Source organism: Arthrobotrys flagrans (assembly GCF_004000055.1).
Source record: "Arthrobotrys flagrans strain CBS H-5679 chromosome Unknown unitig_3, whole genome shotgun sequence".
Taxonomy (NCBI): domain Eukaryota; kingdom Fungi; phylum Ascomycota; class Orbiliomycetes; order Orbiliales; family Orbiliaceae; genus Arthrobotrys; species Arthrobotrys flagrans.
This window is the reverse complement of record NW_027137547.1, coordinates 181,695-207,470: the sequence shown is the minus strand read 5'-3', so window position 1 is coordinate 207,470 and position 25,776 is coordinate 181,695. Positions and strand designations below refer to the sequence as shown.

At 45.3% G+C, this 25,776-nt stretch overlaps 7 protein-coding genes across 7 annotated transcripts; 3 read left to right on the top strand and 4 right to left on the bottom strand.

The window, feature by feature from the left end:
* Nucleotides 1–484: 484 nt before the first annotated feature.
* DFL_001437 (uncharacterized protein) lies at nucleotides 485–3,110 on the top strand (the record flags this gene model as incomplete). Its single annotated transcript, XM_067630056.1, has 3 exons — nucleotides 485–554; nucleotides 625–653; nucleotides 1,281–3,110. The coding sequence occupies 3 exons, from the start codon at nucleotides 485–487 to the stop codon at nucleotides 3,108–3,110; spliced, it is 1,929 nt and encodes a 642-aa protein (XP_067492738.1).
* Nucleotides 3,111–5,440: 2,330 nt separating this feature from the next.
* On the bottom strand, nucleotides 5,441–5,803 carry DFL_001436 (uncharacterized protein; the record flags this gene model as incomplete). The annotated part of the gene is made up of 1 exon (XM_067630055.1): nucleotides 5,441–5,803. The coding sequence occupies one exon, from the start codon at nucleotides 5,801–5,803 to the stop codon at nucleotides 5,441–5,443; it is 363 nt and encodes a 120-aa protein (XP_067492737.1).
* Nucleotides 5,804–6,356: 553 nt separating this feature from the next.
* Nucleotides 6,357–7,039, bottom strand: DFL_001435 (uncharacterized protein; the record flags this gene model as incomplete). The annotated part of the gene is made up of 3 exons (XM_067630054.1): nucleotides 6,357–6,780; nucleotides 6,864–6,906; nucleotides 6,985–7,039. 3 exons carry the CDS (start codon nucleotides 7,037–7,039, stop codon nucleotides 6,357–6,359), a joined length of 522 nt encoding a protein of 173 aa, XP_067492736.1.
* An 8,254-nt stretch (nucleotides 7,040–15,293) lies between these two features.
* Nucleotides 15,294–17,375, bottom strand: DFL_001434 (uncharacterized protein; the record flags this gene model as incomplete). The annotated part of the gene is made up of 4 exons (XM_067630053.1): nucleotides 15,294–16,441; nucleotides 16,507–16,805; nucleotides 16,861–16,877; nucleotides 16,935–17,375. The coding sequence occupies 4 exons, from the start codon at nucleotides 17,373–17,375 to the stop codon at nucleotides 15,294–15,296; spliced, it is 1,905 nt and encodes a 634-aa protein (XP_067492735.1).
* Nucleotides 17,376–18,465: 1,090 nt separating this feature from the next.
* DFL_001433 (uncharacterized protein) lies at nucleotides 18,466–20,705 on the top strand (the record flags this gene model as incomplete). Its single annotated transcript, XM_067630052.1, has 11 exons — nucleotides 18,466–18,592; nucleotides 18,659–18,722; nucleotides 18,787–19,011; nucleotides 19,071–19,122; nucleotides 19,179–19,380; nucleotides 19,443–19,640; nucleotides 19,697–19,760; nucleotides 19,833–19,882; nucleotides 20,027–20,112; nucleotides 20,174–20,401; nucleotides 20,457–20,705. The coding sequence occupies 11 exons, from the start codon at nucleotides 18,466–18,468 to the stop codon at nucleotides 20,703–20,705; spliced, it is 1,545 nt and encodes a 514-aa protein (XP_067492734.1).
* Nucleotides 20,706–21,483: 778 nt separating this feature from the next.
* Nucleotides 21,484–23,142, top strand: DFL_001432 (uncharacterized protein; the record flags this gene model as incomplete). The annotated part of the gene is made up of 2 exons (XM_067630051.1): nucleotides 21,484–22,153; nucleotides 22,208–23,142. 2 exons carry the CDS (start codon nucleotides 21,484–21,486, stop codon nucleotides 23,140–23,142), a joined length of 1,605 nt encoding a protein of 534 aa, XP_067492733.1.
* A 144-nt stretch (nucleotides 23,143–23,286) lies between these two features.
* Nucleotides 23,287–24,778, bottom strand: DFL_001431 (uncharacterized protein; the record flags this gene model as incomplete). The annotated part of the gene is made up of 6 exons (XM_067630050.1): nucleotides 23,287–23,373; nucleotides 23,426–23,476; nucleotides 23,533–23,905; nucleotides 24,027–24,379; nucleotides 24,439–24,530; nucleotides 24,592–24,778. 6 exons carry the CDS (start codon nucleotides 24,776–24,778, stop codon nucleotides 23,287–23,289), a joined length of 1,143 nt encoding a protein of 380 aa, XP_067492732.1.
* Nucleotides 24,779–25,776: the final 998 nt, after the last annotated feature.

Genomic DNA, 25,776 nt, shown 5'->3' with positions numbered 1-25,776 from the left:
TGCCAATCTACATTGTGTAACACTACGTAAATTCTTCCCAACTATATACATATCGATTCTAACTCATGGAATATCCTTTGCCATTTGGCCAGGTGTTGCGATTGTTGGATTTTATAACCTCAAGTTTTCTGGTGGCACGAGGCCGCGAGGCTGATGCGGTTGCATTGTATGTATCTGTACATCTCCACTCCGGCCAATTTATGCGCGATGAGGGTACTAGTACCAATAACCATCAAGCCTATGAGAATAAATCTCGAGGCGCTAAAAGCGGGGTCCGTGATTGAAGCAGAAAAGACTTATCCTAGCAGATCGCGATCGTTAACTATGCTAGTCCACCGGCAGTTATCGTGCTATCTAGGCGAGGGATACACAGGGTAGGCACGAGACCAATTTTCAAGCATCCGCAAAAGTATACTACCACCGATTGCAGCGGCTAGCTCTAGTGGTACTACCTCCTGCCAACAGCCGCGGGCCTCTAAAACCAATGGACCCAACTACCTTCCACACACTGGGGCCCAAACAGCAGTCCAAGCTGGGGCGATCAATAATCACGGGTGAGCCAGTAGGACCTAAGTTTATGTTGAACGGCGAGTTGAAATCTAATCCCTCTTCGCTATCGACTAGGGTCATTAATTTTAATCAAGCCGAAGCCGGTATGTAAAATCGGTTCGTGGCGATGCATTGTGTACCCAAGCGGAATTTTTTCTGACTCTCGAAAGCCAATTGTGTTGTATCGCGATCTACGTGCGATTGGCCCACAAAGACAAAGAAAAGAAAATCCTCAACGCGCTTTACAAGGCAGTCGAGAAGAACAGAAAAGATCGAAATCCAGTCCGAGCTGACGGGACTTGTGAATGGTTTACAGCACATCCGCGTTTTCGAGACTGGCTGTCAAGTCAGTCATCACGGATGCTTTGGGTGTCCGCCGATCCTGGATCTGGAAAATCGGTCCTCGCAAAATATCTGATTGACTCCGTCCTTCCAACCACTAACTCCAGAACAACGTGTTACTTTTTCTTCAAAGACGATTTTGAAGGCCAAGGAAGTATTACTACTGCACTCTGGTGCATTTTGTTTCAGCTATTTATGGCGAAGCGTTTTCTCCTCTCTGAAATGATAGTTGAGCGATTTGAGATCGCGAGGGAAGGATTCGTTAGCTCATTCAGTGAGCTATGGAATGCCTTTCTGAATTCTACAAAGCACGACAATTCCGGCGAGATTGTTTGCGTTCTCGATGCACTCGACGAATGCAAGAGTGCAGAAGATCTCAGTTTATCCAGGAGCTACATAAGCTCTACAGTACGAAGGGGGATTCTAATCTCAAACTCCTAGTGACCAGCAGACCGACCCGTGAGATTCGGCATGGGCTCCAGCCTCTAGAGGTCCCGGGCTCCTCTTTCATCCATTTGCGTGATGATAACGAAGAAGAGGTCGGAAAGATTTCCCGAGAAATTGATATTTTTATCGAAGCCAGAGTCCGAGATATCGGAAACAAGCTGGAACTGACAGAAATTGAGCGGAATCTTCTACAGGAGAAACTCGTGAGTGCTCAGAACAGGACGTATCTCTGGGTTTCCCTCACTCTTAACTTGGTCGAGAGCGACATCAATCTCAGCCTTACCACAAACGGAAGGACCATAGCCAAGATTACTTCTGGACTCCCCGAGACGGTTGATGAAGCGTATGAGAGAATCCTTGCCACGAGCCGTGACCACGAGACAGCGAGATTACTGTTACATATTGTAGTCGGCGCAGCACGGCCTTTAACTCTAGAAGAGATGAATCTAGCATTGCAATTAGGCCCTGAGAACAACCATAAGTCCTACAGAAGTATTTTTATCAAGCCAACCGAGCGGATCCGCAACGATATCAGGGATCTCTGTGGTCTTTTTGTCATAGTTGTAGAATCGAAGATATACTTGATTCACCAAACCGCGAAAGAGTTTTTGATCCTACAGGATAATGGGAGCCCTGAACACAATACCCGACAAGCCTTCAAATGGAAGAACTCCCTTCGGCCAAAAGATTCCCATCAACTTCTTTTCGATATTAGCTTCCGACACCTATTTTTTGAAGAGTTTGAATCCGATCCACTTCTCGAGAGGCAAGACGCGTCTGAGTATGTGGACCGCCATATACTTCTTGATTATTCTGCTAAATACTGGACGACTCACCTCCGAAAGTCAGAAATCGATCTTGATCAGGCTACAACCAATGCGATCTTGAAACTGTGCGATACTACTTCAAAGAGTTGCCTAACCTGGTTCAGGGTATTTTGGGCAAGCACAAATACAGACTTCCCAGGCAATTTTACCACACTCATGCTTGCGTCTTATTTCGGATTTACTACGGCGGTGAAATCTTTGTTGGAGTCGGATAATAACATTGACGCAAATGCCAAAGATGACAAATACAGGCGATCAGCGCTATCCTGGGCCGCAGGAAACGGATTTGATGCCATTGTCACGCAATTGGTGAAAAGGTTCCGTTGGAAAGGCGTCCGCGTACCGTTCAAAAGGAGATCCAATGTGAATTCTCGGGATATATACAAACGAACACCGCTAGTATATGCAGTTTGGAATCGGCATATATTAGTTGTCAAAATACTACTTAAGGCAGGAGCCCGGGTCGATTTAGCAGATGACATCGGGGGAACTCCGCTATCATATGCTATATGTAGCGGGCATGAAGATGTGGCGGAGGAACTTCTCAAGAAAAGCAGCGAGGCAGGCTCTAAGGATTCGATAGGCGTAGAATTACTTCATTCTGCGGCCGCAAAGGGGGATGAGGATGCTGTTAAGCTGCTACTTGAGATAGGAAAGGTCCACCCAGATGAGTTGAATAAATTTCGAGATACGCCAATATTACGTGCCACAGAGAATGGGCGTGAAGGTGTCGTCCGGCTTTTAGTACAAAATGGCGCAGATATAGAAACCAGGGGTGAGAACGACAGGACAGCTTTACTATATGCGGCTACTAAAGGTCACAGCAAGATCGTTCGGCTGCTGCTACAAAGCGGTGCGGATATCGAAGCAAGGTATGAATATGGCGAAGCTTCTTTGAAGTTTGCTGTTGAATTGAACCGACTATTACGGACTAGGGAACCATGAGTCAATCTATCAAAAAGCTGTTTACACTTGCTGAATAAGTTTAATCCAGAAAGCAGCCTAAGACTTAGACGAGCGCCGTCGCTGTAAATTAGTATAAGAAGAGAAGCTCAGTTAGAGAATTCCTAGAATTATAATATTCAATTTAATTCAATCCAATTCAAGGGTAATAATTCCAGCCATAAGAATCTTCCCAGCAAAGTTTTACGCACCTTAACTTATCCCAGACCTCCTACGGTACCTCATTTCTTTCCTGTATTCATTCGTTTCGCGATTTGTGCGCTCCGACGAAGGACTCTTCCAGTATCTTCCAATTCAATGGCGGGCATCACTTTGGATTTTTTCGTCGTCGGTGGTGCTGTGAGGGGTGACATATCAGGATTGAGATGATCGGTGACTTCTTTTTCTTGAGATACTGTGTTATTGCTGGGCGGTTGAGTATGAATGGAACGTTCGCTAACGGTATCGCTCGGAGACCCACGCAGGGCTTCGTATATCTGGTTAGTCGAGGGTGTGTTTTCCCGGCTATCCGTCTGGTGGTCAGATCCCTCAAGAGTTGCAAAGCTAGTACTGATACTGCTGACATCAACTAAAGCTGGAGAAATCGTTCCTAGAGTTCTATCGGATTCGGGAAACGGCCACCTATTGCCTAGATCAGCCGTAGGAGCAAGTTCAGTTGAAGTAGGTGACAGGGAACGGATTGAATCAGTCGCTTGGGCTGGTGTGAAAACTTCTAATTTGTTAGGATTTATGTCCCAATACATTTGGCATAGGTGAGGCCTCGAGTAATAGTCATTCGTTCTCTTGGTTCAGGCTTAGCCATGCACGACGCGAACCGCAGTAGTATTGACTGGGGCTCAGAGCAACAAGATGTGAAAGTGGCTACGGTTTTGTGATAGTCTTCGTTAAGTTCCAACGACATCCTTCTGAATTCTTCAATAGGGTTGGAAAATGTCACGAGAACCACTCCTATTGACCATCTGCCGACAAGGTTTGTTTGATAAGGGCTTGCATCCGGACTCCCAGCGAACATAACTTCAGAAGCGGCGAAGTTTTCGGTTCCAGCCACATCACTCGCTGTTGCCTCTAAAGTAGTACTCTCGAGGTCGGCGATTCTGATGAGGATACGGTTATTTGTAAATAGTAGTAGATTGCTAGGTTTAATGTTGCGATGAGAGATGTTGTTTTTGTGAAGGAACTTTGTTCCCGAAAAAATTTGTAAGACGGCGTGTAATTTTTGGTCTGGTGACTAATTGTGATAGTTGTGCTGGGAGAGGTCTTCTCCTGGAGAAGCGGGTAGTACTAAATGTATTTCTCGAGCAGTCTCGAGAACATCTTCAAGCCGTATGACATTTTACTATCGAGCCTTAGTTTATTGTTATGGTTGAGAGGAGTATAAATGATGTGATACATACGTGCTTCAAATTTTGGAGTAGAGTTCCTTATGGTCAGAGTTTTCCTTTTCCAAGGAACGTTTAGCGATAAATTTGTCTCCCTTAGCTATTCGGACAGCAACGACAATGTCGACATGACATATATTCAAGGCGTCAGTCTTTCTGATGACGTTGCGAATACTATATCCAGAACAAATCGATGAACCGGCTTCGGAGGGAGTAATCGGCGTGTTGAAGCCTTTAAAAGAACTTCTCAATGCTACGACCAGCAACGTTTGATACCCTTGATCATCAAAAGTCCTCGGAATGGCGGCGAAAAGGGAGCAGTCGGTCAAACTGATTCGGGTTTATCTCCCAAGGATAGATGACGGCTCCGTATCTTCGTGGAGCCTTTGCGGTTCAATATGTGTGTTTTTAGCGGTGCGTACTTCCAAATAGAGGAAAATCTCGTTTTTCGGGTAGTTTGTAATCATTAGGACTCCGGAGTTCAGATTGAAGCCAATAGGAAAATGAATAATGGGAAACTCTGGATTGGCACTCGAGTTATTGCCAATGATGACATCGACGTTCTCTGCATCATCTCCGAAGACCCATCCAGAATTAAAGCCTTTTGGACGGAAACAAGTATAAGACATTGGAACTTTTGACCCCAATATAGACTGTGTGCGACACTTTGATAGATCTAGATAGTGTCTCGAATTAATAACAATCCAAATGTTAAAACTCGCTATGATTAGTGCAAGCTTTTGGCAGGACGAATTAATGGAGTTACTGTATAATATGGCGGTGTCGGGGACTCAGATTATACTGAGTTTAGGTGTAGGGAGCTTTGGATATTTTATTTTGTGCAGCAGATTTTGATCTCATCACTATTGTCGATTTCTGAGTAGCCCGCGGGGTTGGCTCTTTGTGTTGGCTCTTCTTTGGTCGACCTCGCTTCTATAGCAACTCGAGGCTAGCTTGCACTATCTCTGGGGATTTTGTTAGCTCTGGGGATTTTCTTGGTTCCTCTTCGCGTGGTGTAGGCTCCGGAGCGGGGTTTGAAGATTCGTCGGCCTCGGGACTGGACTCGACTTGCCTTCTACCTGGAAGAATATAGGGGCGAATATCAAAAGGTAGTGGGGGCAGGGGAAGATCGTGACCAGGGGAAGACGCGTTTACGAAAGTTCTGTAGAGCCGTTGCAATTGCTCTTCCAGTGGGATTGCGGGCCGATTGTCGTAAGAATAGCGCCTCAACCAGCGTGCAAGCTTGAGTAGATCGACGGCTGTACTAGCAGTGTCAGGAGGTGTCCTAACTTCCATTCTGGGCTGGAGAAGTCGAGTAAAAGTTGTTCTGAGTGGAATGCAAAGGTTAGGTTTGGTTTTGAGTATGGCGAAGGTGTAGATTGTGGATTGCAACGGTTTTAGTTTTATACATAAGGGCTGAATGAGATTAAAAGTTGTCTATTGTTGTAGTGTTGGATTTCTAAAATGGAAGCCGAATTTGGATACATACCAAGGCAGCTCATGAACACGGCATCTAAACTAAACCGCGTTGTTTTTGTTGCATTCAAGGAGTCTACACGTGGTCTCGTAGTATACGCTGCGAGACCATCTACAGGCAAGTTGATATCAAGAAGGCTTAACAGTTGGATATCAAATTTATGATTCATCTAGATAATAATTTAGATGCATATACCAACCCCAAAAGTATTTTATTACTAAGCTACAACATTGCCATATCAGACAAGATCCAGAACACCAACGTCTTCTCATCTTCCCAGCGTACTACTGATCGCCCCCATCTAGATATAGTATGATCACCATGACCCGGTCAATTTGGGCTCAGAGAGTGCATATCCACCAGGTAAATTAATTACGCGTTAAAACCCTGGAAAAAAATTTCTTCTCCACCGTAGACGCCCCAGTCGGTAGACTCGTTACCCATAGCCCAAACCTCACCATCCTCAGCTGTTCCAAATCTGTCATAGGTGTTCCCATCATACGTTGCCGTGCATCCTACCAGGAAATCAGTGCCATTGAACGAGCAGCCAGTAATTTCCGCGCTCGTGTTATCGAAGAATGCCCATGCGAGATCGTCCCAGCCTAAAACGCCTGGTATTGCGGCCGTGCACTCAAGGCGACCACCGATACCTAGCCAACATTCCACCACATCGACGGGGCCGGGGCCAAATGCACCCGTGGTGTCGAATTTTCCGAGAAGCCATTCGCCATTATGGCTTCCACCCACCACCTTCAAATTGAAGTTGCCCGTGATTGTTCGTTTCTCTGGGTGGGTCCTAGTAAAGAGTAACGGAAATTAGAAATCCGATGTCTGGGCATCCTAACTATTGAGGAGATTAATCATAAAGGAGAAATTTACTTCTTTGCGAGTTTATTTTTCAAAACCTTAGAAGGAATGATATCTAAGGTTTGTTGATCGTAACGTTAGCGTACTATAGGCATTATATTGGTGGGCAAAGATTGGATCAATATCAACTTACGAGCGCTGGCAGTGGCGACGACTCCGAGGACGACGATAATCTTTGAGAAGAGCATTATGAGTAGATTAGATGCGTTAATGTACGTTGACTTGTATAATAATGTTTGTAGGTATTAGATATAGATATTAATCTGTAGCTTTTTGCTGCCCGCTATCGATGGTGAAGCTGATATCGAATGAAGACTTTGAAGAGGAGGAATGGCCTCCTTTTATATTCAGACAGTGGTACCATATCGCCAGCAAAATAAATATAAAATACTAAACTCATTGATGTTTCAATGCTAGTGCACTGCTCTAGAGACATCACCACAAATTGATTTTGATGATACTACTAGGCCGTCAACCAAAAGTTACACAAAACTAGCACTACGCTTGCCCTCTTGCGTTATAGGAGCTCAGCACCGGACTAAGTCCCGTTGGTGGGTGGCTTGGATGGCGTCCTGCAACTGTACTCCTTTGTACATAGCCTCGGACTCAAAGTCATGACCCTATTTCTACTATCCAGATACCTACAGAGTAACTCCTTTGTAGATCTGCCTACGTGAAGCTGCAACAAATGGGGCAAATCAAACGTAGCGCTTCATGCATGTACCTTTAAAACAATGGACCCACTAGATACCCTATACAATCAAACCGTGGACGTCGATCACTTCGTTTTCAGTAGCGTAGTTGACTCAAACGGGCCGTGCAAAACCCTCCAGCCGGACCGTTAGCTGCCGGTGTCCGGTGGAGTTGAAGGTGGCGTAACGCCTCGCACGTTATCGATTACCAGTAAATTGTGGGGACAAATCCGTAGGACTAGACAGCAACAGACTAGCCTCGTACCACAGCGAAGGCGATATGAGACATACATACAATGCGCTGTATACGTATCCCGTAATTGAAAAGAGAGAAATTCTCGTTTTATACTAGCCGTTACTCCGGAATTAGACCCTGCAGGGTGAAACTTCGAAACTTTGGTTTTTTTCCACGGAAGCGAGCGCCCGGTTGTTGGCGGACTAGTACGTATATAGTTGTGCATGTGGGACTGTATGCAGGTGTGAGGAATAGGGCAAGCGTTTTGAGGCCAGTGGTGACACGACCAACTGACATCTGCTGAATTTACGTGAGAATATCATCACGCTTATCTCCGATATGCTGAGAGAATTACTCTTCCCGGTCCCCCGGAGATTTAAAACTCAATTCTCGAACTCTCCATAAAGAATGCCACCGAACAGAAGTTGGATCTTTTGTCAAGTAGATCTTGGCTATCAGTGTATATTAGATTTTACAATGACAGTTTCCAGTCGTGGAAGTTGTCACTCGGGTTTGAGCCCAACCAAAAACATACTACAGAGTCAAATTAACATCGGATAACAAATTTCGAGAGCGTGTATATATGTAACCCTCGGGTATCTCACAAAGCAAAAGTAGAGGTTCTTTGGTTTCGTGTTGTGAGTTGCTTCTTTTTGTGTTTCCTTTCACAAGGACCTGCAGATCTGCAGGGCCAAGAGAACTCCGCAGGAGGCCAATATTCTCCACTCCAATGGCTGGAATTGGTTAAAACGAAGAACCTCGGAGTACATTTCGTCGTTAAAGTCGTGCAACTGCTTCAAGGGTGTATGTAGATGCATGAATCGCTTGTACATCCTGCGGGCTTGCAAATCCGGTGGATGTCATGAGACCGCCACAAATTCGTGACGAGAGCTCTCTGCAAGCCTGTAAGGACACCATAACGGCGTATATGTAAGTAATGATTTCTAAAGGTGTGTTGAAAGTAAAAATCCAACACACTAGCACACCTGTTATCAAATCGCACTGAATTATATTATTGTCTATTAAATATCTTCCCAGCAAGTTAATTCTTCTCCCTCCTTGCGATCGTTACTTTCCCAGTGCGTTTGGTATTGGCTATAACATGGCGGCAATGAAAGGCAGAGCTAGAGACGTGAGGCGCGGGGCTCGAACGGAATGGGGGGCCGGCCCGTAGTCTAGTTTCTACTAGCCAAATTTCTGAAAAGATACGTTAATATACGGAAGCTAAAGAAATACAGGCGTCATCGCTTGTTCTAGGCAAACTCTCTACACCGAAGCTTCTGCCAACGTGCAATGGTGAGCCTCCCGTCAAATATCGGATGTCGCTCACGAATAAGGTAGAACGTCCGCGCGAGTCCGCGCTGATAATATTTCGGGTGAGAAAAGCCGAATTCGTACTAATAATAGTTCTAGAAGTGCTTGCTATACCAACTATGTACGATTGTATCACGGCCAAGTTTCGTACAATCACTCGACTTCCACTATGTTGCTCTTGATATATTTTTCGTCCCCTGGCATCTAGCAGAGGAAAAGAAAATTGAGTTGCATTTGCTGGCAACAGTATTTCTATTGGTGTTTGCAGAGGCCTTAGGATTTTCATTGCTTTCGCACTCGCAGTCGCATCCCTGCTTTACGCACATATATATGACCTCACCAGAGCCCCCAACCGAATGTTTCAGCGACTGCGATATCTCTTCAATTTGTCTCTCCGATATATTGAACAGCTGAAAGGTAACTATATATCATTTTTATCTCCGTAAAACCTTGGTCCCGACCGCGGAGTATACTAGTACATCACAAGTGGTGTATGTTATTTGGGAGTTGTTGCAACTCGCGTTTTGGCAGGATTTGCTGCATTTTCCATGCTAATACATCCAAAACCCAACTGTACAACGGCGTTACGTATATTTACGAAATAATCTTGAATGTAAGGATATGGTGAGCTGGTGATGAGACAGTATCATGACAACAAAAGAGAAGAGAACTATTGAAAAAAGTAGAGGTGCAGCTTTAATTAAACCCCACCTTCTCTATCCATCACTGATCCCCGATTGGTCGATATTTTGATAGTTGTGTTCTGAGAAATGTGCTTTACAGTACGACTGATTACAAGAGATTAGGGAGAGGATGTAAAGGAGCGCTCTGTATGATGCGTAAGAGAAGATCCCGAGTCGGCCAATATAAAGCTCAGTTCTTCGGTTTAGGTCGGTCCGGAGTTTGTATCGTCTGCGAACCCTTTGGGGCTGCGTAGACTCTCTAAGGTCGTATCTTGGTATCGGGTTGAACTTTGCTCGAACCTCTGCTCTTCGGCAATATTCCAGCCTCGGTACTGGTACTATTCCTCAATCGCCTAGGCTAGCGCTAATGCTCGCATATAGTATGCTTCTTCCTCGGGATTAGTCTCGGGGGATCGTTTCTATTGTTCGTGAAACCTTTATAGGCCCTAAGCGCTCTTGAGATTCCGTCGCCGGAGTCGACTAGTTGTTTTGTCGGAGCTAGATCCGGACAAAATAAAGGATAAAGGAGACTAGCAGAGCTGGTGTAGAACATACTTATCGATTGAAGATCTGCATATATATCGTTCGCGCGGCCAGTAGATGTTCACATCCCGAAATACTTATCAAAAGTACTTACATCTCCATTATATAACGAAAAAAACCTTTAAACAAAATACATGTGATATCTCCTTAGTTTGTTGCTTTCGTTAATGAAAAGGATCTAGCGGACAGACGAAGACCTTCGCCTTACCTTTGCACTTGCTGGATAGGAACGCGAACGATGTGATGATACAGAGCATTGTCTTCAGATTCCGCGAGCAACTATAAACAGCTTGGCTACGAGGCCGTGTACCTAACTCACTGAATGAAGCCCGGATACCAATAAATATTACTCCTTACCTAGTCTCGCAGTGACCCTTGTCACAAAGAACCCAGCAAGAGAAATTTCCATAGCTTGTAAGGCACTTCGTGTTGGCGATAGTGGGTTATGAAGTAGCAAACCTTCCCAACTAGGCCGTTTGACAAAGTTGACTCATTAGGCTTGGCGCTGGTATTAAGTTCTCTGGGAATTTTCGCACTGTTCGCATCATACTTAACTTGTGTGGGATCAAGAAGTCGCGACCACACCAAAGACAATGGAAAATTGTCTTGTCTTCGCCTTTATCTCAGTAGTATTGCTAGCTAGAATCCTACACCTTCAAACACTGGCTGCACGGATGTGCACAGTTGAAGTTCTGCGGTGTCATGACTATGAAATTCACGACAATTTTGGCATTTGATCAAATCTCTTCTAACAGATGCTCAACTTTTGAAACTCACTATGACATGGCCCTTTTACTCGCTTCAGAAGTGAGGCTCGAATTTCTCCAGAGTAATATGGGAGAACTCCAAAAACGCCTTGTCCCAGCTCATCCGGAAGAAGACCGGCAAGCCACTAATCTCATCCAGAACAAAAAGTCATACCTCTCCCTCCCAGACCGAAAGTAAACCTCCAAGGCCTTCCCCTTCCTATCTTACATAAAATCATATCTTACTTGCTTGCTGGAACAAAATTCTCACATCCAAAATACATTGCGTTCGCTCGCACTATAATTCTTGAAGGCAGGGGTGCGTGGAATTTTGAGAACCATAAAACTCGCGCCTGTTGGAACTGTCGGGGCAATGAACTATGGTGGAAGACCCCCTCCTATATAAAACATGATGGCGGGTGCTACTTCGAGTTTTGGAGGTTTCTGTTAGATGATGTGCCAGATCCGGCAGTATATGACGAATATTACTAGTGATTTTTACTGTTTGTCTAGTATATATTCACATCCGAAATCGTCGCTCAAACATATATCGGTTGTAACATATTTATGAGATAGCTGACTTAATAAACCCAAGTTAATGACTACATTACATTTTCATTCTCATCACGATTCGACACGTTAGTACATCAAATATTTCAAAGATGTAAGGTCAACGTTTAAACGTATATATGATGCTCAGAGCTTCTATACCTCTCGCATTTCGAATGCAAGCTCTCTTTTCTACGAGAAAATTCGGAGGACGGTGGTGGGGCCATCCGAACTACTGTTGCATGTTGACATTAGTCTAGATACAGTCCGCTTTGATGGGTGAGCACCTTCTTAAGTGTCTTGACTATGTTGGCATCAAGGATCAAACAAAATCAGAGAAATACAGCTGCATTTTTGCTTGTTGGAAAACTTTTTATTAAAGGGTCGGCCTGAAAAATCATAAGTGGTACATACACAGCGTAAATTCAGTTTATTGCACTAACTAACTTAAACAAGCATATAATATGAGGAAGCAACCAACAGCCAACGAGACTCTTGCCGAAACGCATATATGCTATAACCACAGACTCCTGAGACGTAGCCAGCATTAACTAGAATCCTTCGCATCACCTTCTGGTTCTGCGACCTCACGCTTGAAAATTCCCCCAGACCCATCTCCGAGCATCATAGGCCAGGTACTCAACAGTGGAGCAGGATCGCAACCGAATCTATTCCCAACCCAAGGTTTGTCGGCATCACGATCAGGCCCCGGTACCAAGTATTTTTTGCGGGGCAGGGGGTATATGGGTGCTTGGGATTACCCATCCATCACCATTCCATGTCAGTTTGTATGATTTATTTGTAGTAAAATAGGTCGGATTTCTTTTCTTTCGATCCACGCTGGGACTTTATTAAGCGCGTCCATGGCTTCCGCGATTGAAGCCCCGTCGAGCTTTCTCATTCTCATTCTAACGGGACAGTGGCAGGAAAGCCATTCCTCGTACCGTATTGCTATATCCCACGACTCGCATTCGCTCGTAAGAGTGTGGCACTCGTGTCGTCGCACTTGCACTGGTGGCAAATCGGGTGCATTGTTTCGAAATAATGTCTGAAGGTAAAGTTAGTCCCATTTATTCTTAAGATCTTTCTCTATTAGATTTCTTTGAAGGGTTATGAACTTACCTTGCCGGAACGGCGTCTAAGGCCGGATCTGGCCTAGCATAAGGCTAAATTTCGAATTTCCTATAATCCTCAGGGTCCACATTCACGGACTCGAAAATCTCCTCTAATGCTGGTCATGTTACAGTTATCGTGTAAAAGTATGATGATTCCATTACCCTCTTTGTAACATCGACTTCCTCAGTTTCTCGCGGCACACTTTCAACGTGAAGGCCTCCTTTTAATTTGTGTTTCGGAATGGGCTCCAACCTCTCCATATCATTTGATAGTTTGAAGGTAGTCTCTGGAAGAGACGTTTTGACGGGAGTTTTTGCTAGAGCAGTGACGGTATTTGTACTCGTGGTCATGGTAGAAAGATCTGGAACCCCTGTAAAATGTGTAAAATGATTCTGTTTAGTGTCTGAGCTAGTGTTCAGGGAAGCAGGAGCCGCCTGGGAGCTGGTAGATTTGGATTCTACATGAATGGTCGGTGTCAAGGTTTTTCCAAAGGTAGGCATTGAGTGTCATAAATATAATAGAAGAATAATATAGAAACAAAATGGTGGGCCAATATACCACACGCATTTTCAACGCAGGACTTCCTAGAAAAGAATGTATCGATCTGCGACTACTTGTATATGATCTCCGGGATTCTTAAGGAGATAATCGCTGAACTACTATACCTATGGCAGAATAATGGGCGGAAGTTCAGAGTTGATCCAAGACAAGTGTCTATCGATCTTGGGTGGATGTCTTGTAACCTTGAATAAACTGGTGTGGTGAACAAGATAGTATTCTAGTAAGTCAGGGACTGCACCTTAAGTCAAAATTTATAGAAATGGACCTCCCCTTGTTCTGGACGCTCAATTTGTTTAGCGAAACCCTACTTAACGCAATCACGCGTTTGATGTTATTCTTCCTCCTACAACCACAGTATTTAGCCAATTGAGCCAGTTTTCGTGCAAATCTATTTAAACACCCAATAAATATAAATACAATAAGGTTGATATGGCTGCTGTTATATCTGAGTTTTAAAATGGCTAATTCTTACACCATACTCAGGCTGCCATTGGCAATTTTTATAACAAAGATTTATTTCGGCGTTCATTAATGACGAAATTGACACCGCTAAAGCTACATTACTTCGACGTATTGCTAGTTGCAGACTCTCATCTCTCGTCTTTGTCCTTACCACGGAGACAATTAGTCGGCGAGACGTCTTCAAAACATATCAGGGGTTGCTGCGCTGAACTTTAAATCAAAGTGCAAACTTCAATGCGATTTCCGGATTCAAGGACACCAAACTCGCTCCTTTAAGGCTTATAATTATGCATTAGAATATGCCATAGTAACAGGCGCAATTGAAGTTTTTAGAGTTACCTGAGCTTTGGACCCGGGTTAGAATCATAAAGCCCTTAGACCTATCTCGAGCTACAAAAAAGGGGAATAAATCCTCTTCCTATGGCCGCTCGATCAAAAAATCTGGATTTCTTAAATTGTTTAATCGAGCGGGGTTTTGATATTAATGAACCTGTTGGAAAGGATAATCAGATAGCCCTCTCGTCTGCGTTGTCAACAGCAAATCTCCAAACTCTTACCTACGTCCTAAAGCAAGGCGCCGATATCTGTGCCCCCTGTGCACATTGCCGCTCTACGACGGAGTATGCGGTGGACTTGAAAGGAATTGACTCCGTCGCGTTGTTTCTAGCTGTGATCTGGAATGCTACGATTTGGCACTCGAAGCGGCGGTTGGTTGGAAGCTAAATATAATGGAGGACTTCATTCGCAACTGGAAGCAAGAACTACAACCTGACTCAATGGAGATATCCTAGTTTGCCAACGGCCAGGAACCGTCATATCAAATTCGTAGCGGCGGCTGGTAGAGATGCCGGACTGAGTGAAGAAGAATCCGTTTCTCTTAGGAACAAGAATTCAAAGTTCCGCCATGTTACATCGATATATCGACATGGAAGCTAGTTTATAAAAGACTTCTTGGGTCTGCATTTATTCAGAACCTGTATCTAAATCGAAAGGATAGACGACGTTTTTGGCTGGAAGAATTGTTGAAGTACCGTTGACGATTTAATAGAAGTTGTTTAAGCTCTGTAGCAGTTTGAGCTCATGTTCGCAATTATAGCAGTGAACAGGACCTATTTCCTCATTTGCATGTAAGCATCAAATTCTGTGAAACTGTTTCAATAGTATAAAAATGGGTGTCACAAGCGTCAGTAGATACAATTAAAAGGCAATTTCCTGTAACTAGGCAGTCGAGAAAGGTTTTACCATGCTGCCGAAAACATAAATGTTGAAATTTGACCTACATCTGTAGATCTGACGAGTTCATCTCTCGTTACTGAGAGCAAGCTAGCCTCACTGCTTTTCAAAGGCTGACTAATTAATGTGTACAAAAGTTATCATAGGCTAGCACGTGGCTATGCTAAATCAAAACTCGCTGGTACTATCAAATTGTTGTTTTCTATCTCTCATCCCTTTAATTGTGTGCCTGGCGAATACTTCTATAATTATATCCTGTGTATTCTATTTATTTTCGGTTGATTCTAGAACTGGCCGTTCTATGACTATCAGTGGGGGACGATATTTTCCACCCACGGGGGGATTTTCGGCCGCTCCTTGTATCCATTTACCCAAGTCTTTCTCCAATCCTCCTCTCTTTCCTCAGCTGGAAGCGCATATACTAAGGTAATATACCATGCCTCCTTTTCAATCGCCCCCAGCAACAGTGGACAAACCGTTCGATTTAACAATAGGTTGCTATTGGAATCCATGTTCATCGTCTCCCCTACTCTACTAGTCTTTCCCGCATCCACGATCCCAACAGCACCACTCCTTGAAACTGCGAACGCCTCGCTGACAGAGCCGAACCTTCCATCTTCACCTTCACTATAGACTTCTAATTCTCTGTTATCGCCACGTCGTTCGTTACTAACGGTAAAGGATCCCTCCGCTGTCTTTACCGGCCTTGCTGTTGAGATATGGTGTACCCTAATATGCCAGTTCGGCGTTTCTTCGGCAGGTGGGATTAGCCACGTTCGAATGTTCACACCTTCCAATGGCGCCCAAGTTGAAACTAAGACCGGAGTTCCTTCGATAACTTCTATACTATCCGTATCACACTTTTTCCGAGTCCTCCATTCGGCATCGTCTCCATATGTGACGGAAAGTGTTGAATCTGGAGCAGAGCTCCAAAGAGAGTAAGAACCTGTTGAGACGGAGTATGCGAATGCACTGCTATAAGCGAATTTTCCATACTTTGCATCTGCTGCTCGTAGGGGGTAATGACACTGTTGCTTGCTCGAGAGAAGAAATGTATGGCCACCAAGACGGGTTACTATATGTCCGGGGTGTTTTAGGGAGACGGTTGGGGGAATTGAGAGGGAGGGGAATGATTCTTCGGGACTGGTCCAGAAAGGATGGTCTGCTGGTACGGCTAGAGGCGCGAAGGAAAGCATAGCCCAGTATGGAGAGCCGGGGGAATTGTAGTTGTCTGACATAAATTGATTTGGATATGTATATCCAATGGTCAGAGTGCCAGAAGGTGTGAACGCTGCGGGTTGTTTTGACCACCATCTTAAGTTTCGAAGGAGAAGGCCTTTAACGACACCCCAGGTAAGTGGTGCTGGGAGTTCGACATTTGCGAAAGCGACGGCTGCCCAGAAGCCTACCATCGCGAATTTGTATGTCAGGGAGCGACCGAAAGCGATTGCGCGTCCTATTCAACCGACTTAGACATGCACATTGCATATGGAAATCTATCTCTTCAAACACTAGGCCTACCGTCCTCGTGGAAATAGTGCACGAAATCTAAGGCGTATAGCCTTGCCCGCTCCTTGAACTTTTCAGCGCGCACCGGATCTACGTCTCCCGCAATTTTGGCGTAAAGGAGTTGGAGATATTGAATCGCGAAGGATCCAGAGTAGTAGTCCATTTGAGTATAGTCTCTAGGACCGTCGTTTGACCATCCCTCTCCGCGGTAGAAAGTATCAAGATGATTCATGTCTTTTTCCATTCGGTCATGGTCGTATTTGTACCCATTCTTTGAGAGGCCTAGATTGGCAAAAACCCGAAACCAAAGCCTTTGACGGGTGAGAATCCTCATATATAGCAAGTGTACAGTGAAAAGAATCTTACCAGTTGGTATTTGGCATCTAGAAACGGCGGATTAGACAAAGTTGGATGAGTAAAATTAGTCGAACGTGACGCACCTCTCTGTCAGTGATGTCAAAATATTCAGCTACATTTGCTCTCTGTCTTTCATTCAATCCGTCCCAGAAGTGGTCCCCGGCCACCGCTAACGTGAACCCGATGGGGCACATTTCCACCATACGCTGATCAGTATCAAGCGCAACTCCCCAATACTCCTCGTGCTCAGGATCAGTTCCATTGCCCAAGCCTTCGACAAACTTTTGTGTTCCTTCCCATTTATACCCCCCGGCAAGTAGTGCGGCGAGTGCCCACAATGGCCTTGCATATCCTTCGATTTGAGCAGCCGTTTCGTCATACCGAGTTCCTGTCTCTCCAAGCTTCACGGCGCTGTAGCCTAGGGTAAGGCTTGGTATTAGGGGGTCAAGGAGGGAGATACAGGCTTTTGCGAAGTCATCTCTTGTCGCTAATGGGTTCCCAGCGAGGGGGTTGAAGGGCTTCATGGTGGTCACGGTTGCGTTGTTAAAATACAACAGAGAAATGTGTTGAGATCACGGCCTTCTGGTTCGCTGCAAGTCGGTAATCTGAGTCGATGCCCCCATTAGCATTTATTTATTGCGACGCGATCATCGTAGATATAATGCGGAGGAATCAAAGGTCACCCCAACTCCGAGATATTAGCCTATGAAACGGCACCGACGTGGCAACCTTGTCGCATACTGTCGAGTGATCTGGTTGCCTAAAAGTCTTTCCGAACCAGCATGACGATTCATATTACACGATTTATAAAGCTTCCAAGCACCCGATCTATCGCGTTGTCAATATGTGATATTGTGCATTTCGCTTCCCCATTGATAAGCTTTTGGTGGGGTTTCTTGGTCTGTGCTGTCGACTTTAGCCTATGCACGCCGGAATATATAAATTTACCCACTTTTTGCCATTTACCCTGGATAACTAGTTGGGGTGCTTTGTGCAACCACGCCATGCCTTGAAGTGCGGGTATGGCTTGCCGATGACAAGTTTCTCCACGAATCCAGAGCTTGCGGGCATGGATGTTACTGGGATCAGTGACTTGCGAGGACGGGGGGTTGGTATATATGTGTTATAAATGAGTAGAGGTTTGATATCGGTCGAATGGCAAGCCTGGCAAGAATAAAATACGGTATCTTATGATTATCTTATGTAACAGGTCTGAGTCGACTTTGTGATCATCAAGTGGATTAAGTTTCGGTTGAATGCGATGCCAAATGTCCCTAGCAGCAGAAGAGCGGAGATTCGGGACGGCAATTGATTCGCCAGGCTTGGGGAATAGTATAGTAATTGTGTGATACCGTAATAACTGTAGAAGTTGAGCGGCCCAGGAACTTGCGCACGTCTGAAAGTGTTTGGTGAACCTTATGATATCGGATCCCAGCCCAAGTTTATTAAAGGACTCGAGACCCTCACTTCTGGAGCTCGAGTTCCAGATTTCGTTTGCGCCGGGTTTATAAATTAAAGGGTCGATTTTGCGAGACCCAGCATAAACCATAGTCAATTTGTCGACAGGACTCAAGCTCACATTTAGAGCTTGCCGATATTGTCGCAACTACAGCAATGACGAAAGAGCCTCGATCTGTCCGCTTCTTGCGGCATATCGTTAAAAATGATGCGATGACAACAGATCCAATTGAGGTGTACAATTGGAGGGTCTATCTTTTGGCTTGCGCATCTTGCTTTGGCGGTACGTGCTCTCCTCAACTTGATTCTTTTGTCAGTCCCTCGTCTAATTATATTCATTTTCACATAGGCATGCTTTTCGGAATGGATATTGGTATAATTGGCGGTGTATTACAAATGGATTCATTTAAAAGGTACGCATCCTACGCCGATGTGAACTTGGAAGAAAACCTAGTTTAATGCGGTGATGCGCAACAGTGCCTTCGGGACGGACAAGCTCAACGCATCGGACCTGGCAAACACCAATGCAAATATTGTATCGTGCTTACAAGGGGGTTGTTTCTTTGGATCCCTCATTGCACCATGGTTTGCGGATCGATTTGGAAGGAAGCCTGCACTTCTTATCTTCAGCGCGGTTTGTACTGTTGGAGTTGTTCTTCAGACTGCCTCGTCGGGTCACATTGCCGCAATTGATGTGGGAAGGTACGTATATAAAGTCTATGGTCCCGGTTTGTTAGACGAAGGATACTAAAATATTGCAGATTTGTCGCTGGGTTAGGCGTCGGCGCAGCTACAATGATCAATCCTCTCTATGTAAGTAAAACTCTGCGGGGAGTACTGAGATACATGTATCATACTAACAAGACAAGGTTTCGGAAAACGCACCCCGTGCCATTCGTGGACTCTTGACTGGCTTATATCAACTCTTCGAAACAGCAGGAATCATGTTAGCATTTTGGATCAACTATGGCTCACTTCGCCACGTCGGAGGCCACGGGGCATGGCAAGTATCGCTTTCGATGCAGTGTATGCCTGCTGTTCTGTTGTTCCTTGGAATGCTGCTTTGCGATGGTATGGATTGAACTTAACAAACGCTTCTGGTGGATGATTGAGTATTGACGATCGAGTCTTAGAATCACCACGTTTTCTGGCTACTAAAGATCGATGGGAAGAAGCGACCACTATCTTAACTAAAGTTCGTATGCTACCGGAGTCGGATTCGTATATACAGGCGGAATTAGCGGAGATTCATGCGCAGCTTGAATTTGAAAGGGGGATTATTGCTGGAGCGAGCTATTGGGCGAGGGTGAAGGAGATGTTTTCTGAGAAAAGTTAGTATGTTGTTAGAGAGGTTTTAGAGTGGAATGTTGCTAATGTGGTTCTACAGGTAATCGAAAGAGAGCACTGTTGAGTATTGCGCTGATGGTGTGGCAGCAGCTTACGGGGACGAAGTGGGTATTCTGTTAAGCGCTGGCTGTGATGTCGACCAATACTGAAGCTCGTTAAGCTAACATAATGGATAGCGCCATCAACTTCTATGCGCCTCAGATCTTTAACAATTTGGGAATTACTGGTACACAGAACGGTGGGATACCAAATTTTCTCTCTCGATAGTTTGGTTTTCGATTCTAATGAAAGGGAACGCAATTCAAAGGCCTTTTTGCAACCGGTATCTATGGTATTGTCAAAATGGTGTCTTGCTTCTGTTTCCTACTAGTCGCTGTCGACTCTCTTGGTAGACGACGAAGTTTGATTTGGACATCTATTGGAATGGGTATCTGCATGTTTTATATTGGAGGATATGTGAGTATCAACCCGCAGTTTTCCTACGCATATATCGGAACACTAACAGGTAGACCTATAGATCTGCGCCGACCCACCCAAGCCCGGCCAGGCCGTTCCTCCGGCGGGATATGTGGCGCTTGTATGCATTTTTATATTCGCCGCTCTTTTCCAATTCGGCTGGGGCCCTGTTTGTTGGATTTATGTCTCAGAGATTCCTACGACCAGATTGCGAGGTATTAATGTGTCTTTTGCGGCGGCCACTCAGTGGCTTTTCAACTTTGCAGTATCTAGGGCTACTCCCCCTATGGTGAGTTTTAAGTCTAACTTGATGCTGAGGGCTTGGTGCTGATAGTTTTCATTAGCTTGTTCATGTTGGAAAATCCGGTTTTGGAACGTATTTCATATTCGGATCGTTCAACTTTGCCATGTGTGTTTTCGTCTGGTTCTTAGTTCCGGAGACTAAGGGCATTTCACTAGAGAGAATGGATGAGCTGTTTGGTGCTGATAAGCATGTGTCGGAGGGACTTGATCTTACGACTGCTGCAAGAGATCGTCAAACTGTCTCGGAGAAGCAAGAGTTGGCGGATATAGAGCATATTGAAAAGGTTTAACATGCTCAATTCGTGTTAAATGACCGTGTGCACATGCTGCGTTGTTGGTTTAGGTCTTGGAGGGCCACAAACGTTGATATTGATGGTAGTTTCTTTGAGTGAATGAAGTTTGTTTTCTTGCTCGATGTTCTGTTGAAGCTTAAAGAGGGAAGTTATACTTGCACGACAGGCACAAAATTGAGTATTAAAAAAAGAAGGGGATATAACTAAAATTTGCTGCGACTCCAGAGTAAATTTACCAAAGTACATTTTGTTTGCGACTCAAAAATTGTATGCGACTCCACCATTCTTGTCATGAAAAAAGTCATGTAACAGCAGCAGGGTGCGATTCCAGCTACATAGTAAAGTTTCTCTAATTCGGAGTCGCATTCTTGTAATGGAAACGTCATGTGACATAGCAATTTTTATGCACTAGTTATCCACCTGCCTACCTAAGAATAAGTACCGAGAAGGTATTTAGAACCTCGTAACCATTTCCACCGTTAGAATTCTCGTTTAGATGAGCTTTAGGTAGCTAGGGGTATGGCCAGACTAAATCTCCAAGCGCCATCTTGGTTGTTGTTTTTTGGGGCCACTAGTTATTTGACATGTCTTATATTCTGCAGGACCCTGTTGCGCAGTCGTTAGAAATGATGTAATTGTGCCCGCGACAGTCTTTTGACATCATCGACAAATCTCAACCTTCAAAAAAAATAAATATTTCTTGAAAAGACTTTCATAGGGTTTTGTTTATCGCTTCAAAACTTTCTTATGGTCTTGTGGATTGGCGCCGGTCGAAATGTGGTCGGTAGTACAGTATCGCAGCCTCGGAAAAGTTGTTAAGCAGGAAGTACACGACCATGAGAAGCGCCAAGAAGATAACGGACACCACTCGAATCCTCTACCAGAAGCACAACCAACCGACGACAGACCGGAAAGAACGAATGGTGAGGACCGAAATGATTTAGGAGCCTATGAATCAGAAGAGAAACTCAAGATAGAGGTGGAAGGCCATGATGACCCCATCAATCCTAAGAACTGGTCTTTACTCTCCAGATCCAAAAACATAGCCATCCTTGCACTCCTGATCGCTGTCCAGGCATGGGCGGGCGCTGCAGAATCAATTGCAAATACATCTGCCAGCCAGGAATTCGGCGTCAGCAAGGAAGCAGAAACGTTATCAGCAGCAATGTACCTTTTTGGTCTTGGATCAGGTTGTCTTTTTGTTGGGCCATTATCAGAAACGGTTGGAAGAAACCCGGTGTATTTGATATCGACCTTCTGTTATTTATTCTTCGTGCTGGGGACCGCGCTTGCCAAGTCGTTTGGAGGACAAATTGTGTGTCGGTACTTTGTGGGATTGTTTTCGAGTGGGACGCTGGGGATTAATGGTGCTAGTGTGAGGGACCAGTTCCGGCCTGTGAAGAGGGCGTTTGTGTTTCCGGTTATTGCGTGGGCTAATGTTGTTCGTAAGTTCGATTTCGGTTTGTGGAGTATGGGCCTTTGCTGATATTGACGTCTAGCGCCGACACTTGCGCCAATTGTGGGCGGTTGGATACTTGAGAGTCCGAGTCTTACCTGGCGGTGGACGGACTGGATTACCCTCATCATATCGGGTTTTGCGTTTCTAGCCGCATTTGCGTTCTTACCGGAGACGTATCTACCTATGCTTCTGGGTTGGAAAGCTAAGAAACTGCGTAAGGTGACTGGGAGACAGTACTTTTCAGAACACGCGAAGAAGGCTTCGTTCTGGGAGCGCCTGAAGCATACCCTCCCAATGTCGCTGAGTTTCTTCTTGAAGGAGCCCGTTGTCACCGTTCTAGGGAGTTATCTTGTTTTACTCTATGTCTTGCTGTTTACGTTTCTCTCGGGGTTTGAATATATCTTCAAGAAGACGTATAATCTCTCTGACGGGATGACTGGATCTTGTTTTGGAGCAATAGCAGCTGGAGCAACAGCATTCACACTTTGTGCGCCAGGATTCTACTCATGGGCGCGACATCACACAGAATACGTCTCCGGCGCACACATAAAACCCGAATTCCGGCTTTGGCCCGCGATCTTTGCGGCCCCCCTCCTCCCAATCTCACTCTTCTGGTTGGGTTTTACAACCATTCCCACAATCTCAATCTGGTCTGGCCTAGCGGCATGCTTTTGCTTTGGAATCGTCTTGATTGCGATGTATGTTGCTAGTTATGAGTATATTATTGATAGCTATGGGGATCATGCGGCTATTGCGCTGGCGAGTGTTACGATGGTTAGGTATTTGATTGCGGGGGGGATGGCGTTGGCAGCGAGGCCGATGTATGAGGGGATTGGAGTGCGGGGGACGATGGGCGTTTTGGGGGGGTTGGCGGTGGTACTGATGCCGGGGCCAGGGTTATTGTATGTTTATGGACATAAGATGAGGAAGAAAAGTAGGTATGCGAAGAGCGAGGTTGGGGATACGCATGATTAATTTGAAAGGGGGGAGGTCGTATATAAACTTTGGGGTGGTGGTGGTGGTTATAATTTAGATTTATGGTAGTGAACGTTCGAAAGAGGAATGGTGGGCTTAACATAAAGAAGATCTAAATGAATCTGCAGTTCTAAGTTCGGTAGTCTAGTTCATACCGTTACGAAGGTTGGGGAATCTGGAGCCTTCGTAGCTCAACCAGTTGTCGCTATTGGAAATGCCGCCCATGTGGTCCTACAGATCGGGTTAGATATACTCAGGGCGGAAGATAAAATTGAGTTCTCACCTTGACAACTTTAACGAGACTGGTGCCCGGCTGAGGATCCTTTCCGTGTCCCTTCTCCATCTCAGGTCGATCCGAACCCTTATCTCCACTCAACTCCCAGAACATACTCCCTCCAAGCCCCTCCTGTTGAATCCATGCCCCTTCCATTTCGCAACTTCTTCGCTATCAAAACTGATCATTTCTTTAGTATCGGGGTTATAACTCCAACTCGCTAATGCCTGTGAATCGTGGGAGACGGTTGAGCCGGGGAGTGGGAGGGCGCGGTAGTCATAGACACCTTGTTCCCAGCTACCTTGGCCGACGCCACTGAACGCGGTTCCAGGGCCTTGGGTGTTCATGAAAGAGCGGCCGTAGAGGGGGATGCCGAGAATGATTTTGTGGCGGGCGACGCCTTGGTTGATGTACCAGTGGACGGCTTCGGCGCCGCTGACGGGGCCGTTGTAGATGTTTGCTTGGTGGTTGGCGATGGAGTCCCAGGAACTATAATTTACAACTAGAGTGAGAAATGAAAGTAGTCGCGTACTAGACCTTCGTCGCCTAAAGGGCGCTCTGGGACTGAGACTAAAATTAAACGTTTATGTTGTTGCGCTGGGATACTAACCCGCTAAAGTCATAAGCCATCAAGTTCCAGAAGTCCAACTGCTCGTCCATAGCTTTGACGTGCAGCTTTTGGTAGTTCTGGGGCCCACATGGTGCGGCAATGGTCAGAAGAAAACGGTAATTGGCATGTTTCTTTGCCGCATGTGCGTCCAAAGCTTGTCGTAGCTCTCTCAAGAGATCGACGTACCCTCTTGCCTGGGCGTCGTCGGAAGGATACTCATAGTCGACATCAAGACCGTCCAAGCCATAGTCTTCAAGAATTTGTACAGATGTTTCTACAAATTTTGCTCGTTTGGCGGGATCGATAACTACGGGATGGAATTTGGGGGAGTAAGTCCAGCCGCCAATGGAAATCTAAGCGATGACGTCAGCTAGCGAGCTCCCGGAAGATGCCGAAAAGTGCGACGTCGTACAAGAACTTTGAGATGGCGTTTCTGCTTCTTCAAATTGTAAATTGCCTTGAAGTTTCCATAGAGGTTTGACTGGTCCTCATTCCAGGAATCGCCTTTTTAGAGTGTTAGCTAGTCGCACGTTAGGTTATCGACCCCGTTGTTGGGATACCGCACCTGGATAGTGGATATCCTTATCGGACCAGGCGTCACTCAATTTGACTTCTCCGGAATCAGGAGATAGATCGGCGAAGGCGTATAAAATATGAGTTAGGTCATCTGCGGGGATCAGTGAAGGAGGGAATTTCCTTCCATATATGCCCCAATTGACGAAGTAGCCGACTGAGAACTTGCCGCCTGACATAGTGAGAGTTGGTGAGGGGTTGTTATGAGTATGCGGGGTATGTGAAGGAAGCTGAGGGACAACGCATTTTTGGGTTGCAACTTGGGAATTGAAAATTGCCCAGAGGCCATGGCTGATTCGTCCTATCGATACCAATGATTCGCCAGACAGCTAGCTGCGCTGAAGGTCAGCTCGGTGATTACGTATGCGCGCGCAAAAATATTTTTGGCCCTATACGAAAAATATGACCAACCCTGTCCAAAGGAGGTTAGCTGAAAAGTTAAGAAATGCAACTGCGGCTTGCGTCTTTGTTAGCGAGAAACGGTCGAACCTTGGCATCTGTACGCCAGAATATACACCGCCATTGTGATGCTGTCTGAGCAGTTTTCACAACCGCATATAGCTTTCTATGAACGAGTTTAGCTGCTTTGTGCCACGTCGCAGGTTTAGTACTTTATGAGAAATGTGAGATGAATTGAGATAAGATGCTAATTGTAATAGGGCCTAAAGTTGTATATAATGGTCAAGTGTTGCATCGCTACCTGCATTAAGATATTGGCATCGAATGTTAGGGGCGCACTAAACAAACATCTCTGTGCGAAGCCCGTCTTTCGTTATGTCATAGTTTTTTATTTCTATATCTTGATCACAATGTCGAACTAGTACTTCCTAATTACCGTTGCAATTGACAATAGGAACCTTCTCATAACACGGAAAAACGATTCTAACATCAAATATCTAGATATTCAACCCCGGCAGAAGCTATCAGGCGCCGTCCCTTATTATCGAAACAAGTGTTCTGTCAATATGGATCACTCATATTAACACCTGAAGACTATGCCCGAGGCTACAGCTCATGCGCTCTAATCCCGAGATTCGTTTTCGCATATCCCGTTTTAGCTCCGACTGAGGTCAGCCCTCACAACAACTTACCCGCCTATAACCAATGGACCGATAGCCCAATCTAAGAGTTCGGCGTCCTCTTGAAGTGAATACATCTCTTGCCTGCTAGGCAAATT